Here is a 16,816-nt window from a genome sequence, read left to right on the forward strand (position 1 = left end):
TTACCTGAGGGAGAAAATGGGCAGTATACTCCTGTAGGCTCAACATAACTTTGGCAAAATGAATTTATTAGAAAATTTGAACAAAAATCTTGTTTTATTTTTTACAATTAAAAGATAATCCAAAATATTTCATATTTTACATTGAAGTCCCTCTTTTTTAGAGCATAAACTCTATTGATAATCTCAAATTTGATATTTTCATACTTATCAACATTAAACACCTGTAAAAAATAATTTTTAAAAATAAATGAGCAAAATAACTCACAATATTTTACAGGTATTCTAGTAATTTAATTTATTTAAAATGATACTTTTACTATTTTTTATAGCTCTGTCTGAAAATGAGAAATATGAACGTATTAAATTTGAGTTTAATATGATATATACATAAAAAGACAAAAATTAAATACACTTTATACTTTAAAAAAGTAGAACTTTATTATAAAATATGAAATATTATATTTTTGAATGGAAAACTGTTTCATGCTAGTTGGACTACATTTCTACAATATGTGGTCTAGAGGTATAAAGTATCCATCTTAAAGATGGATGTGAATAGGTGATCCATCTAAAAACAAGAGTAACTAACGATCCACATGTTTTCTTAATGTAATTATTATTTTTAGCTTTCTATTTTTTTTTTTCATATTCATGATCTCCATGTTAAAGATTATATATTCTCTAAAATTAAGATCAAATTGTATTTAAAAATATATTTATTGCCAAGCTCGCATTTCTACAATATGCGGGCTGGATGCATAAAAACTGTGTCCTTTCTGAATCCCTAAAAGTAAAATAAAACATAATTTTTATGTGAAGAAAGTTGTTTCATGCGGACTGGACCGCATTTCTACATATGTGATCCATTCCTCAAGATGGATGTAAGTAGGTGTTTTATCTAAAAACAATAGAAACTAACTGTCCAAATGGTTTTTTAGAATTATTAATTTTAATATTTTAAATTTATTTCTTTATTTTTAGATATTATATGTTTTTAAAAATTAAGTCTTAAAATCCATCCCAAAAATAAATTTATTAATAGGCCCGGATTTTTACTTTTAGATATTATATGTTTTTAAAAATTAAGTCTTAAAATCCATCCCAAAAATAAATTTATTAATAGGCCCGGATTTCTATACATGCGGGTTTGGCCGCATAGAAACCGGGTCCTTCGCGTAAATCTCCGATGATTGTTCTACAGATTGTTTTAACAATTTTTTAGAGCTCCACTTTTGGCCCTTTTTAGCTACATTTTTAAACCAAAAGCGAATTATTACCGATATTTTGTATCACCGTTATATCGCTCCCCGTCACACGAGTTCCTAACTCATTATGAGACCATGGAGTAGCCGCTTTTTTTTTGAAGTTTTAAAAATTTTAGAGAATTCTCTCTTTCGGTGCCCTAATTTTTATTAGCGCAAGTGTTTTTTTGTCACTTTGAGTGGTCAAAGCGTTCCGAATTTTAGCTGGAAATGGATTCGGAAGGTAAGCGTTCTAACCTAAATGTCCATTTTTAACTTCTTCTCTTCTTCTCTCTTTTATCATCACGTTGATTTTTTCTCGGGCAAAAATGAGTAACCCAACCTGCAATTTTACTTTTTTTTTTTCTAGAAAAAAAATGAGTTTATCAAACACTGGTTTACTTGTATATTCTTGTCTTTAGGGCAAAGACCAGCTTCAAACCCCACAGCAATACTTGCATCTCTGTTGAGCAAGCGCGAGAAGCTACAAGAAGAACTCCGAAGTATTGAAAAGCAGGCATGAATCTTCTAGTCTGTTTAATTTTGTTTGTTTGTTACTGTTTATTAGAAACTTGGGTTTGTTTGATTTGCTCGTTCGATTCTGTAGTTTGGAAGTTGTTCTGGTTTCTTGGTTTGGTAGAACACATTTTAGCATTTGATAATGTAGTTAATTCATGTATTATTTGCTATGAATTCTCTTAAGATCATTCTTCTTGGAAAACTGTAGAAATATTTATCAGTATCTGGAGCAGTTTAGAACTTGGAAGATAACTCCTGGTGTTTCATTTTATCAGTTTTGAATATTTGCTTGGGTTTGGATCTTGCATTCGAATAACTGTCACTTGATATATTATGATCCATGGTATGATTTTAGTCTTATTCTTTTTAGTTTCTTAAATAATTAACAGTTGTGTAATAGCATGTAACAAGGTTCTAAGCTGTTGGTTGGAGTGATTATTACAATGCTGATACGGGATACATCTATTAGGAAGATTTTGTTGTGGAAAATTGGAAATTCCATTTATAATAGTTTAGAAGATTATAATGAGTAGACAAGAGTGCCGTGAGTAGCCTGAACTGTGTTGAAAATATGCGGAAGCTTAGACTGTTGATGGGCTTGATCTATCACACACTCGCATGAAGAAAACTGGAGCAAAAAGAGAACTTGTACATCGAGAGAATCCGTGCCTCTTTGGGCTGCTCACACAACAACATTCTTCCTCTGTGATTTTCTTTCTCCTAGACTTGGTGAACTCTCCTCTTTTCTCTTCTAGCTCACCCCAAAGCCTTATGTGACAGCCTCTTCTAAGATCTCTTAATCTCATGTCAACCTTCTCTTCTCCTGTTTATTAAACCTAATTCTATAATGACATTATCTAACTTATCTAAATCTACTTTCTTAACTATATGGATAATTGGACTTCAAGATAGATTTTTTCATGGACCGATCAACTTCCCTAAACATATCCCTACAACTTAGTCATGCTTATCTCTTAATACCCCTTTCATTGCTAAGCCATTCCAGCATTTTTCATTCCTAAGGCTCACTTGTATTTCATTGTCTTCTCTTGATATAATGCTTAGTTGACGACATTGGCCACTTGTTTGTTGGTTGGTATATATACCAAGTCAACCTCCTTGTTCAACACCTTCTCACGAACAAAGTGAATGCATCTCAGTGTGCATCATACACGCATGAAATACTGGATTTGATGCCAACATGATTGAAATGATGTTGTTGTTGTGAATTGGGACACTGTAGTCCACAAACAACATGCTACTTTATGTTGCTTGTTGCTTGCTGCTTGCCCAAGATTTATGAGAGATCCACATATTAGTGGAAATGGGGCATCTTAGTGCATAGGATATTTTGGGCAAAGAAAGGTGGGACGCCGTAGTTCATTGAGACCAACGTATCAGTTTCGGATCTTCATTTGGAGTAGTCCCATTTCTGTCAATGCCAACATGGTTGAAATGATCTTGCTTTTGTGGATGGCAATGTACTGTATGTTGCTTCTTTCTTGCGCACGATATACTTCTCAGAAACCAAACTGAAATTGTATCTAGAAATCGAGTGATGGATGGTTGGGACTCCTGCCCAATTGGCATTATAGTGACCTGCTAGGTTGATAGGAATTCCATGCTCGTAGAATACCTCATTGATTATTATCTTCAAATACCTCAATATTCTCTTCACTGCATCCATGTGTGGTTTCCTTTGATCTTGCATAAATTGTCTCACAACCCAATTGGATGTGCTAAGTCTGGCCAGGTTATGGTTGAGATATTAGGATGTCTACCATCTCTCTATATGTTTTGGCCTCTTCTATTAGATCCTCATCTTTCTTTGATGATTTGTGGTCCACATCGAGTGGTTTACAATCGGCTTTGAATCCATTATTCTGAACTTTATCAGTAGATCAAATACAAACTTCTTTTACATGATCAATATGCCTCGTTCATCCCTTAAAACTACAGTCCCAATAAAATGTTGAAGTTCTCCCGGTTCTTTCATTTCGAATCTTGGGAGTGAATATCATTAATTCTTTGAACTTCACTCGGTTGCTGCCTATAATGATTAGATCAATATAAACCACTCAAATAACTGTTCGTCTAGCTAAATGCTTGATGAACATGCAAAAATCTGCTTTAGAGAAAAGAAATCCTAGTGAGTATTTGAGTGAGAGAACTTTCTTACCTCGCCAAATCATGCTCTAGGTGCTTGTTTCAAGCCATATAGAGCCTTCTCTAACTTGCACACATATCGAGACTTCACCAGATCTTCATATCCCTCTTGCTGATGCATATAATCGTCTTTGTTAATCTCTCCATTTAAGCAGGAATATTCATGTCCATTTGATGGAGCTTCTAACCTTTTTCTATAGCCAAATGATGATCACTCCAACACTTGTAATCTTTGCAACTGGGCTAAATGTGCTCCATAGTCTTCCGCAAAAGTTTGGGAAAACACCCTTTAGTGACCAACTGCGCCTTATAAAACTCAATTTAACTGTGGTATTTATCATTTATTTTGTAAATCCATTTGCAACCAATCGCTTTCTTACTTTCTGAAAAATGAACTGAATCCCATGTTTGGTTCTTTTAAAATGCACTCTTTTCTTTCTCAATGTCTTGTTGCCACTTGATTGCTGGTTAAGCTCTTCGACTCATGCTCATCTAGGACATGCATCTTGTATGCATAATGCATATTATAGGCATTAATGATCAATTAATCATCAAGCCTTTTGACTGCGTACCTCTATCTTGGAGTGGGAACGGGTCGGGTCCGGGTCAACCCTGACCCGAAATCGACCCGACTAGGCCTAAGTTAGACTCGGACCTGATCTTGACCCAGTTCTTGTCAAAGTCAATTGAATCCGAATCTAACCCACTAGGTCCGGTTGGGTTTGAGTCTATCGACAAAAAATATAAAAAAAATTATTTTATGTATTTTATACTACATAATAAATATCATTTATATCTAATTATATTAATATACTTGGGTCGAGTGGGGCTGGGTCCAGTTGGCCTTGACCTGTACCCGTCCCAACTTGATAGGATCCAAGCTGGATCCAGACCTTGACCTGGACCCGGACCCAATTGGGTCAAGGTCAAGTGGACCGAGACATGCTTGTCAGGTCCATTGTCTAGGCCAGATCTGGACCCGGTTGGGTCACGTCCATGGCTCAACCCACCCCAATTCTCACCCCTACTTCTGTCATTCTAGCTACCGCTTGGTATGTTCTTGAGTCTGGGAACTTAAGGCAATATTTCATTCTCTTTTGAAGGTATGGAAGTAGTCAGCTCCAAGGGGGTTTTTGGATCTTCATTGGTGTCAAAGATTTTTCTCCTTCGACTTTTTGTACAATTTGATGTCATTGTGCCTGCTCATCAAACTTCACATCTTTGCTTTCATAGGTGCAGCGGGTTACTGGATCTATGCATCAATACGCTTTTCTTTACGATGAATGCCCTTGGAAGTTGCACAGTTGTCATCAAGTTTATCATGATCCTTATCACCACACTTTACACATGCCAAGAACACAATTATGTGTAATAGTGGGTTTCTTCTTATAGAGAAATGATATGACACCTTTTTTCTCTCGCTCAGTGTGTATGCCACTAATTAAGATACTATAAAGCACATTACCTCAGCCTAATATACCTAATGCACGTTCTTGGCCTTCATCTTTGCATGAGCGGCTTCTGATTGATTCTTCCTCTTTGCAATCTCGTTTTGTGTCCCAACTCCCTACACATATCAGCTGCCTCTTAATCTTGTTTTTTTTCTAGAAATCATTGAATTTTTTGACACATGGTTTCCATTATTGTTTGTACTAAGTACTTGATTCTTGAATATTCTTTCGCTACAAGTGCTTTGGATTCTTTGAAGTACCTGAATACTTTAGATTTGCTTCACAGAAAATAAATCCATGTGTACCGGAATAGTCATCAATGAAAATGACAGTACCTCATGCACATGTGAGAGTGGACCCTGCACATCACTATGGATAATCTGCAATAGGTATTTTATGGTGGTGGATGATTGGCAAATGGATTTATTGCGGCCTTTGCAAATGCACATGCTTTGCAAATGTGATTCCCATCATATTGATCGCATGTATCATAATAAGAGCCTCTTTCCTTCCATATCTTTTAGCTTAGGGAGATTGCAATGCCCCATTTGCTTATGCCATAAGGCTGCAATATTAATATAGGAACTCTTTGTAATAGATATGCTTTTAGCAAATAAAGGACAACTTTGTTATCACTGGCGACGATCTCCCATCTTCCTTTGACAAGATTTCACAACCTCTTTCATAAAAAATAACATGAAAGCATTAATATACCAATTGTCCCACACAAGATTTTTTTGAAGTTGTGGAACATGTTGGACATTAGAAAGATGCTTGATAGTTCCATTGAGCATTTACAGTGTAATATTTCCTCTGCCTTCCACTTCAAGAGTAGTCACTCCTAACATGTGAGACAGGGTTCTTTGGTGTTGAAGAGATCTTCTTGTTGTCATATGGTTTGAACATGCTAAACCCACGAGCCGTTGGTGCTCTCATGTGCATCATTGATGTATTGTGCCTCTTCAATTTTCTCCTTACAAGCTTCTTTTCCCTACTTCTAGTTTCCCTTGGCAACAAAATTTCCTTGTTTATGCCAACAATCCTTGGCATAATGTCCGACTTTCCCACCAATACAGCAGGATCCTGTCTTTGCTCTATTGGATTTATGAGACTCACCTTGCTCGTTGATGTGAGGTTGTGGTTGAGATTCTTTATTAATTTGGGGCTTTCCCAAACCATGCTATCTTCCTTTATTGACCTCTCCCAAGAGTTCGTAAACAAGGCCTCATTCCTGTCCTCCATTTTCTTCGAACGACCATTTGACTTCATTTTTCTTCTTTCAGGATGGGGTTCGTCTTGAAGCAATAGGCTTATAGCCTCTTCTATGGATGGCTTGGATTTTTGAGTCGACACCCTCATGGCATCAAATTTGGTTCTTAATTTTTCCAAGATGATAGCAACTCCGGTGTCATTCTCCATCTTAATGTCGATTCCCTCTAATTGATCACAAAGATCTTGAACTCATGGATTAAACTTCATGATGAAGCTATTGCCTTACTTACATGCTTGTAGCTTTGCTTCCAGAAATGCCTTTCTCGCACTACTCACCTGTTTGTGCACAGTGGCCAATTGATCCAGTGTACTTTTGCCCTTCTATATTCGTCACATTAGAGAACATATCTGGACCACACCAAATTTAGATTGCATCTAGAGCCTTTCCGTTCTGCTTTTTCCATGCCATGGGTATAAATGAGCAGCTAGTCTAGGTTCAGTCCCATCGACCACATCCCAAGATACCAGTTGCTTTGAAACCATATTTCCCAATTGCCACAGTCCTTATCTGTGAGAACTTTGGGAACTATGGAACTTGATTATGAGATGGTAGAATTTTCCACTCCTTTAAAGAAGTAAACAACTGAAAACAATTTTTTTTTATTAGGTTAGGAAGCAAGAACTCACCTCGAATCGATTGAATTTCCAATCTCAATAACCAGGCTCTGATACGATGTTTGAAAAACCTTAAAAGCTTATACTGTTTATGGGCCTATCTATCATGCATACACAGAGAAATTTGGGGCAAAAATATATATTTTTTTATTTCAATAGAATCCGTGCCTTGCCGGGCTGCTTACACTCATTCTCTCTACAACTTCCTCACTCTGCAATTGCCTTTCTCTTAGGCTCGGTGGCCTCTCTCTTATCTTTTCTCTCTCTAACTTACCCCAAAGCTTCCCATCACAACCTCCTATAACTTTTGCTGGATTTCACTTCAACCCTCTCTTCTCCTATTTGTAGTACTCAAAGACTATTCTATTATAATCCTATAAAAACACCTACCTATATGAGATGAACCTAATTGAATCAAATTTTATCTAATAAATTATCCAACTTATCTAATTCTACTTTCCTAACTATATGGGACTTCAAGATAGACGTTTTCATGTACCGATCTACTTCCCTAAACATATCCCTTCGATTTAGCTATGCTCATCTCTTAACAAACTACTCTCACTGCTAAGTTGTGATCTTATCTTGGTTCTTGTTCATAATTATATGCATCTAATTGGGCTTGTTGTATTATTTTTGTGTTCGTTTTTTGATAGATATCATGATTGTAATGCATATGCATTGCCCATTTCTAGTCCCTCATCTTCTGATGGAGGTCCATTGGTTATCACATTAACCTTATTTTAACTTTTAAAAGTACTGTACATTTCAGTGGTCTTCTGGATGTCGGAACGCCATTTCAAGTTTGAACTCAAACGAATTAAAGTTTGACAACATGAATACTTCAAAACTAAATAAGGCATATTTGAGTACATTTTGGGAATATATGTTGTCAATATAAAATAAATTTGGTGAAATAGAGTAATTGTCTAAGAGAAACTGAATTAATGTGGTTAAATGTTAAATATGCACAGAAAAAACTTCTAATCATGTGGAATTTGGCCAACTTTTGTAAGTTACTTCGTAACCAGCCAAATTCCCTTGTTGGTCTTTGCAATGGCGAAAGATGGACTCTACACTGGTCCAACCACGTTGTGAAATTTGTAATATTAGAAAAGAGAAGCATTTAGGAAGTAAAAATTCTTCCTGGTCTGCCAAAGCGTCTATTCCTTTGATATTCACCTTATTACTCTTGCTCTGCAGCTCTTGATTGCCTCTTCTGATTGTTGGCCAGTTCAAGAGAGAGGAACAGAGTGGGGTTTGTCAGTAGATTAGTGTCTCTTGATTTTATAAATTGAAAGATAAATAGAAAGTGAAATTTCATCCCTTGACGTACAAACCATCTCCCCTGTGCCCCTTGCCCACACCTTGTGCTTGTTGCTGTCCATAGTCAATTGTTGCACGCCAAAGAATGAGAGAGGGACGTGGATAGTATTAGGGTAGCAGCCCTTGAGCTCTAATTTAAAGGTGACTTTGAAACAAAATCAAACACCAACAGTTTATTTTTGAATGAAACAACTTTGAATTTGAATATTTGTATCAATTTGGCTCTCTGTGGCTTACTAAACTTGTTCAGATGGGAAAAGATCCTCTCCTTACAAGAGCAACAGTTTTAAGTCTGCTCTAACAAGGTGGATTCTTATGTATTTCCTTCTCGTAGTTTTCTGCATCTTTTTTACAAGTTCAGAATAAAGCAAAATGGCATATCAATGACCCCGTTGTGTGTTTATGTCACTGTTTTGGAGGTACTGGACATGCCAAAACCAAGTTAGTGCATTATTTTATGAGGTTTTTTCCATCTAGTTTCTGTTTCAGCTTTGATATCAGGCCATCCTCTGTTCACATTGGCATTGGTTATTGTTTCTCTGCCTTCAGATAAGTAAGATATTCATTTCAAGATGAAGCTAATCACAATATTTAGTTACAAGCTCAAGGCTGGAAGATCCCATAAACCTACAAGATTTAATTGTGACACCCATGGTAGGAGAAAATTCCAGAAATGAAACCTGTGCCATTATCCCTCTTTTGGCCGTGTTATTTTCCAATATTATCAGTCATCCATCAGAACATGATCTCTATCTGTGAGAGTTGGTGTCTTGGTCATTACTTTTGTTTACATATGTTAGATTCGCTTGGTCTTTACTCTCTACTCTCAAGAACATACTTGCTTTGCCGAAGTATGTTTTACAATCTCTTCATTAATGTTTTTAACCTTCTGTTAACATGTGATCCTGAAACAATTCTAAGCATGAAACAATTCTAAGCGTGTCACAGTGTCAGTATTACCACAATATTTTATTTTGATAGTTGTTTGATTTTGTTACCCCCATGCTTTGGTTTTGTTTTTTTCTATCTTACATAAGCTGATTCATTATTTGTTTATCATGGTTCTGTAGGTCTATGAGTTAGAGACATCCTACTTACAAGATTCAACACAATGTGGGAACGTGTTAAAAGGTTTTGAAGGATTCCTTTCTTCATCCAAGAGTACAACTAAGTATGTCACATGTTTGAGGAACATGTTGAATGGTTTTAATGGACCTTTCATCACTTGGTGGCATTGGGTTTCATTTGGTTCACTTTAAATCATGCTTGCATGTTCTTTCTGATATCGTACTGCACATAGCCCTTTGTTGTCTGCCAATGTGAGAATAGTAATGCTGGCATCCTTTAATAAAACATTAGGGGCATATCACATAACATTTGGTTGCTTGGGGAATCATCATGTCATATGGTATGGCCTTGTTTTGGTGCATTAAATTTTAACAATAGCACCAATTTTTTCCTACACCCATGAAAGAACGATAGATTTGCCAGCTTTGCACGCCATATCTTAATTTTTTTGGAACCCTGCTTGTCCCCATTGAAACTTCCCTATTACTACAAGAAAAAAAACTTGCTTTTCCTCAGTTTTCCTCTATTCCAAAAAACAGAGGATTCTTGATATGATTATGAATTTATGACCGTTTATGATGACAGATTTTCAGGTTTGTCTTGTCCATAAAGTTAAGGAGGGTTATTTCTTTGGTATAACTATTAAACTCTCCAAAGAGGGATTCAGATTACGCACTTTCTTATTTACTGAAGTGTCAATTGTAATATGATGAGAGTTGATTGTTTATTTTATTTTCCATAATACCATTCTTGGAAAGAAGAAAGAACTTCTCTGTAAGACATGAATTGATGAAGTTTATACTCATTTTATTAAATGATTGGTTCGTCAATGGTGAACATGAAGGCAAAAACTTTAAGCATTTTTTATGTATGAAAAGATAGAAACTAAACATGTGTTTGTCTTATGAACTAATTGTTTTCGTCCCTGCGTGCTTTCGCAATGTATAGTACAAGCATTTATATTCATGGTTTATTTATTGCATAAAATGAATCCAAATGTTTGAGTTTATTGTTACGCTGTTAGTTTTGAGAATTTAGAATCAACGTTATGCCCTCTCTTTCCCCTGAAATTGAAAGCAATTCATAAATTTGCGTGAAATCTCTTCTAGTACCATTACTTGCAACCATTGAAGCACACCTGTGTTTTCAGATATTCCCTTCAAAATTTCAAACTGAAGACTTTATTATCAACTTTTAGCTGCGTTGCTGCATACCAAAATCAAGTGCTCTCGATAAAATTCTCTTAAGTGGTTCTCATTTTGCTTTGTTAAAATCTTTGTTTTGGGTGGGTTGGGAGGCATTTCTCTGGTTCTGAATTCTTTCATGAATCCCACATGCAGTGAAGGGCCACTAGAGCTAGGATTTCAATGATTTTAGACATGAGTAAGCTATGCAACATAAACTGCCGTTCACTCATTCTAATTACCATGCTAGAATGTAGTTCATATTGAGGAATGTGGTCACTTTTGGATATTGATAGGGTTAATGGAATTCCCTTAATATCAACAGGGCATAGTTAGAAAGTATAATTACTCTCTCCTTGGTGTTTGCTGGCCACCATGTTGAGCCCCACTTGGCGACACCCTTTGCCCTGCATGTGAAGAAGCCAACAAATGACTGATCTGACTTTGGTGGCTGAGGTCTTGAGTAGACTTAAGTGATGTCTCTTGGTGCATCAAGACCTTGGCATCTCACCTGATTCTTTCGAGGTGTACGTATAGTCATCGTAATCCTGAGTCCTCACATATGCAAGAACATGGCCATAGCTTGCTTAGGTCATCCTGGTGTGAATGTATAAATATAAGGTTGATATATATCTCACGTGCAGAAGCACATGGCTAATAGCTTGCTTAGGTCATCCCTGGCATGAATATTAGTGTGTGTGTGTGTGACTAACCTGAAAAAAGCTTCTAGGATGCCATAGGTTCCTGGGCCTTGATTGTAGAGTACCTTGTGTGTGATTATGCTTGTACCCGTACTTAGGCAAGTACTCTAGTCCTTGTGTTGTTTGCTTGTTCTTCAGTAGAAGGTTGTTTTATTGATTGAGGAGAAAAGTGTTCCCCCTTTAATAGTCATTCAAGGAGGTGAACTCTTGAAATAGTTGTAGCTTTTTTTGAGGCTTGATGAGTTGATAGTTTATTTTGACTCTCCCCCCATTTTCAGTGGATGTTGATGGCTTTCTTAAAGAATAATCAGCATTCAATATACTGCATATGCAATTGCTATGATTATATGGCAGTGATTGACGCTCACAATTGCAAAAATCCTAGTTTTTTACATTTGCAAGCTATGGATGGCTATATAAGTGTCCACATCTGTTGAGTCAATATCATAGTTTGTGATAATATCAACACTCTTTTCCCAAGAAAAATTCGCTATTTTCGGTTTTTTATAACATGAAGCTACAAACTCCCTTTTTATAGAGTGAGAAGATGAAGGGGGGAGAGAAGAAAGGGGGGCTTGGTGTGCGAGGTAGGGGTTTAAGAGTTGGACCGAGAGAGAGCTTAATGGTGTTTTTTTTGTGTGCGGACGCACGTGTGTACGTGTGGGTGTGTGATTGTGTGCCTATGCATGTGTGTGTGTGCCCCACTCTTTTCCCAAGAAAAATTCTCTATTTTACTTTTTATAACATGAGGCTATGGACCCCCTTCTGTCAAAGAAAAATTCTCTACTTTTCTTTCAGCTGATGCAACTGTTCAAATGCGTCCGCCTTCCAAAGTCCATCTTAGAGATGAATTTTGATCCAGATTTCAACAGGTTGATAATCTCGACCACCACGTCCATGAATCTGAAAAAAAAAAAAGCAAAAATTTGAACCCTTCAAATAATCTACTTTAAAAATTTTCTTTGGACCGTTCATTTTAGTTTTTCACAGATCATCATATCTGCACTTCTTTTTGTTTTTTTTTGAGAAAATTGACTTGTATTAAGGAAAGGAAGACATTACAAAAAATAGCACTTCAAAGGGGCAGTGTACAAAATCACTAAGATGGTGAGTTAGGTATAAGATCTGCACTATTTTTGGAGATGCAAATGTATGGAACTAAGGCACCAACACATTTGCAGCGAATTGGGATGTGTCTTATCCTAAATCCATGGAAAACCAGGGTGGACGCATATGTTGGCCGACACTAAAAACTTTCCTCTTTACATTCCCTGCCAATGTGGCAGCTCTGATTGATGGGCTGCAATGCGACTTCCTTTGGATGAGGATCACGAATTAATCTTGTAAGGTTGGACAGAGTATGCCTACCAATCAAAGAGCAAGGTTGGGGGTTTGGAAGTTGAGAGTGGCCAATAAAAGCTTTGTTGGGTAATGGTGGTGGAGCCTCACCAAAACCCACGTGCAGCAACTTGAGCAATGAAGTGTCAGCCATCTTTCTATGGCACTGCTTAATACCATTCTCATATCGACCAGTGGAGAAGGCTCCATGATCTGGGCTATCTATGATTCTATCCTTAAGGTGAATATGAACTCGTTGTTGTCTTTTTACAAAGTATTAGTTGACCTGTATTTGCTGGGGTCACTTGTTAGCAAGCCATGGGCTCTACCCATCCCCCGAAAGCCAGGTCTTTTACGTGGCTTGCTATTCATGATAAGGCCCTTACTATTAAACACCTCACGCACTGTGGTACCAAATAGATGCATACTGTGCAAATATGACCATGAATCTGTCCAGCACCTCTTCCTGCACTGTAAGCCTGTTTGACATGTTTGACATGTAATGTGCAGACTGTGAAAGGTCTTTTCAAATGCTGGTTTAATCTACCCCTTTCCCCAGAGACGTAGTCTCATTATGGCTATTCTGTGGGGTCTTTCGCTAGAACATAATCAACAAACTTTTAAGGACCACCGTTTGAAAATGTACGCCTTGATTGATACAATCAAGGCCAATATCATCAATTGGGGAAGTATTAGGCAAGGTATTGGGGTGTATGGGTAGTTGGTAAGGACCTCAAGTCATTTATTTCAATTTTGTTAGCCTGCAGTAAAGTTTCAGCCTTGCAGTGGTTTTGGTGGCATCTCTACGCTCTTCGAGGGATTATGAATATTTGGATTGCCATATTACCGGATTGCCATATTACCGTGTTAAAATAAGAATATGATTATGCAGTACTAACCGTAAATTGTGGGTACTGGATATCTCGATGCTTTACAGACAGGGGGACTATAATACAGTTCAACAGCCTATCGATAAACCATGATCTATTGATCATCAATTTATGGATGGTGATGGAGAGGGAGTGAGATCCACTGAAATATGATGTGATCCCAATGGTGGGGCGCACTCTTCATCTCCTTCCATTGCAAGGGATGGTGATGAAGCTGGGGGCTATGCTTTTTCCATAATCTATTGGATTATTGTGTACCATGTAGATGTTGTGGTTGCTTCATATACTATGATATCAAAATTTGATGTAAATTATGGCAATGACAAAACTAATCTGAAAGTTCTCTTTCAGCCTGAAGCGTTCCAGAAAGTTTCAGCCTGAAGATAGACTCTTCTCTTTATCATCAGTTACGTCGCCTGCAGTAAGTATACTGGACTTGGCATATTAGTGGTCATTTCATGGTTTCCCCCAACTGGTTTTGATGCAAATGCAGGCATCTTATTCTACTGTAAGTTAAAAAAAAAGAATGCTTATTGTAGTGAAAATAAAAGATGCCTAATGAAGCTTGGTGTCTGTGTTCTTATGGTCTTCTTTAGGCAAAATAGTATGGTGAAGCTTGTTTTTCTCTGACATAGAGATGTCAAAAAATCTCAGGTTCTAAATTGTTACTTTTAACAAAAAAAACAAAGGCCTTGTTTTCTAATTTTGCAGGTCTCTATCCAGATTAAATTCATATATATGGGCATCATTTCTAGCTCTCCAAGTTTTTGTTGTGTTTTCCGTGGAGCGGAGAGAAAGGCTCCTTTTTTTTGTCTTTCTTTTTTCTTGCAGCTGCGCTGTGTTCTCTTTTTTTGATATTCAATGTTGTTAGGGTGTCAGGCTGTTATAGATTTTGCTATTTCCTGGAATGAATATCCAGATATTGTATCAAGAGCTTGGCTTCGCCAAGCCAAATCGAAATAGAAAGAAAAAGGTTGCTATCCTCGTAGTATAAAAGAAGATTCAAGCTCCAATCCGCGGAGGAATAGCTTGCTCTCTCAACCAAAGATTCATCTATTAGGGAGCGACAGCCGCGCTGTTGAATAACGGCACTGAAAAAAACAATTTTATGCTGGATTAGAAAAAGACAAATTCAAATTGAGAAAGTGTTGGTTTTACCCAGTGTTTTAAAACCCGGATCAGATTGCCCATTCTGTCACCTGTTTTTCTCTGACATAGAGATGTCAAAAAATCTCAGGTTCTAAATTGTTACTTTTAACAAAAAAAGCAAAGGCCTTGGTTTCTAATTTTGCAGGTCTCTATCCAGATTAAATTCATATATATGGGCATCATTTCTAGCTCTCCAAGTTTTTGTTGTGTTGTGTTGGTTTTACCCAGTGTTTTAAAACCCGGATCAGATTGCCCATTCTGTCACCTGTTGTTATGATCTCGATCGACAATTTTGATCTAGGGAATAAGTAGGAATTGGTAAAAATAATAGTAAAAAATAAAAAGATAATGGGAATTGGGTGATTTCGGGGTCCAGGGACCCAGATCGCCCACCCACTGAATTTGTTAAATCTCAAAAGTTCCCATTGACCATCCGAATCACCGTTTTTTAAAACACTGCTTTTATCTGATTCTTGTCAACATGGGTTATTTATTTGGTAATTTTGAAAAGACTATAGTACTTCCCTTTTGTATGAGAAGTTTATAGGGATTTATATGCATCCCTTTTGTAATTGACACAACTTCTAGGCCAAGGCTTTGTAGCCAAGCTGTTAGTTAGGGGTTTGTGCAGGGTCTGTGGTTTCTAACATGTTCCATTTGATCAGTATCAGGTAGAAGAACATGTGGCTGGAAGAGATGGTGAGAAGTTATGCTGAAACCAGTTTTATCTATAGCTGATGACTTTTTTATCTTGCTATGACTATTTAAATATTTTGTTTTTGTTACACATGATAGATGGAAGAGGAGATTATGGTTTTGGTAGATCAAAGGGTTCAGGAACACCAGCAAATGGACAGTAAGTTATTTACTTGTTGTTGAGACTTGTACAACTAGATGGTTCTGAAATGTTGGTCATTTGAATCCCACACTAACATCACGAATAAATAATTATTTCAATTAAATCTTCTTTTAATATTTTGTGATTCAATTTAAGAGAACAAATCAGGATCGATTAGTTCAGCAAATTCTTTATTGGGTTGTGCTTCAAAAAATAAGGAAAAAAAATTGGGTGCCATTGATATTTCAACTATTTTTCAACTTATTTGCTTGTGATTAAAATTTGGGCTTGTATTCCTGAAAAGAAAACTCGGCTCATAACAGGGGAAAGCCTAAGAAGGGCAGATCAGCTCCAAGGGACGGCAAGAGGATCAGGCCTTCAAATGAGCAGGATATAGATGATGAAGATGATCCTGACCTCAGTTTGAGATAGCCATTGGTGGAAATCTAGAGCATTGTACTTATCTGAAATAACCAAAAAAAAAAAGGAATTTAAAAAAAAAAAGAAAAAAAAGAAAGATAGATCATGGTCTTACGTTTGGGAGTTCGAAAATCTCGTGCAGCTTTGGCAAGCAGTTCTTCAAATTGTATGTAATCTCAAGTTCCTGCATTTTCGTAATAATTTATTTTTACTTGGAAGGTCAAGTTCTTGAAATCAATTGAGGTTTTGTAAATTTATGAAGTTTGATTTGTTGCTATTTTTTTATCTTGGTAAGTTGCAGCACATTAATCATATGAAGACAGTAATGGGAACTTTGAGATTTAACAAATACAATTCCTATATTTGTTTTTAGGATTTTTTGAAAATCAAATTGCTCTTATGAATGTAAAAGTCAACTAATTGGTAATCAAAGGTATTATGCTCACTTTAGTCACTTTGTTTTTTCCTTTGAGGAAAAACCTGCAAAAAATTTTATGAAAGAAAATACATCCGAAAGAAACACTCGATCAAGAAAAATGACTGTGAATTCCTCAGGTATGGATGGGAAATTTGATTAGTGGAGGAACTACACCAACGTTATCAAGATTTGACTACTGATTGGTCCAATAGGTTAGATT

General features: G+C 36.6%; 1 protein-coding gene across 4 annotated transcripts; it reads left to right on the plus strand.

Moving 5' to 3' along the window:
- The first annotated feature begins 1,141 nt into the window (after positions 1-1,141).
- On the plus strand, positions 1,142-16,439 carry LOC18426365 (histone acetyltransferase subunit NuA4-domain protein). 4 transcript variants are annotated; one of them, XM_088872085.1, is made up of 7 exons: positions 1,142-1,485; positions 1,664-1,758; positions 9,661-9,761; positions 14,123-14,192; positions 15,586-15,619; positions 15,716-15,776; positions 16,063-16,439. In XM_088872085.1, the coding sequence occupies exons 1-7, from the start codon at positions 1,473-1,475 to the stop codon at positions 16,076-16,078; spliced, it is 390 nt and encodes a 129-aa protein (XP_088728211.1). In that variant the 5' UTR covers positions 1,142-1,472; the 3' UTR covers positions 16,079-16,439. The 4 variants fall into 4 exon arrangements, with proteins under 4 accessions (XP_088728211.1, XP_088728209.1, XP_088728212.1 ...); XM_088872083.1 differs by having other exon boundaries at positions 16,082-16,439; XM_088872086.1 differs by lacking the exon at positions 1,142-1,485 and adding an exon at positions 1,528-1,574.
- Positions 16,440-16,816: the final 377 nt, after the last annotated feature.

The sequence above is a fragment of the Amborella trichopoda genome, chromosome 7 (assembly GCF_054954075.1).
Source record: "Amborella trichopoda isolate Santa Cruz 75 chromosome 7, AtrichopodaSantaCruz75HAP2 v2.0, whole genome shotgun sequence".
Taxonomy (NCBI): domain Eukaryota; kingdom Viridiplantae; phylum Streptophyta; class Magnoliopsida; order Amborellales; family Amborellaceae; genus Amborella; species Amborella trichopoda.

What these genes read in the sequence shown, in the direction of transcription:
- LOC18426365 (XM_088872083.1), top strand. An exon ending in TCCGAAGTATTGAAAAGCAG is followed by an intron (nt 1,759 to 9,660) that starts GCATGAATCTTC and finishes ATGGTTCTGTAG; the next exon opens with GTCTATGAGTTAGAGACATC. An exon ending in GGAACACCAGCAAATGGACA is followed by an intron (nt 15,777 to 16,081) that starts GTAAGTTATTTA and finishes GGCTCATAACAG; the next exon opens with GGGAAAGCCTAAGAAGGGCA.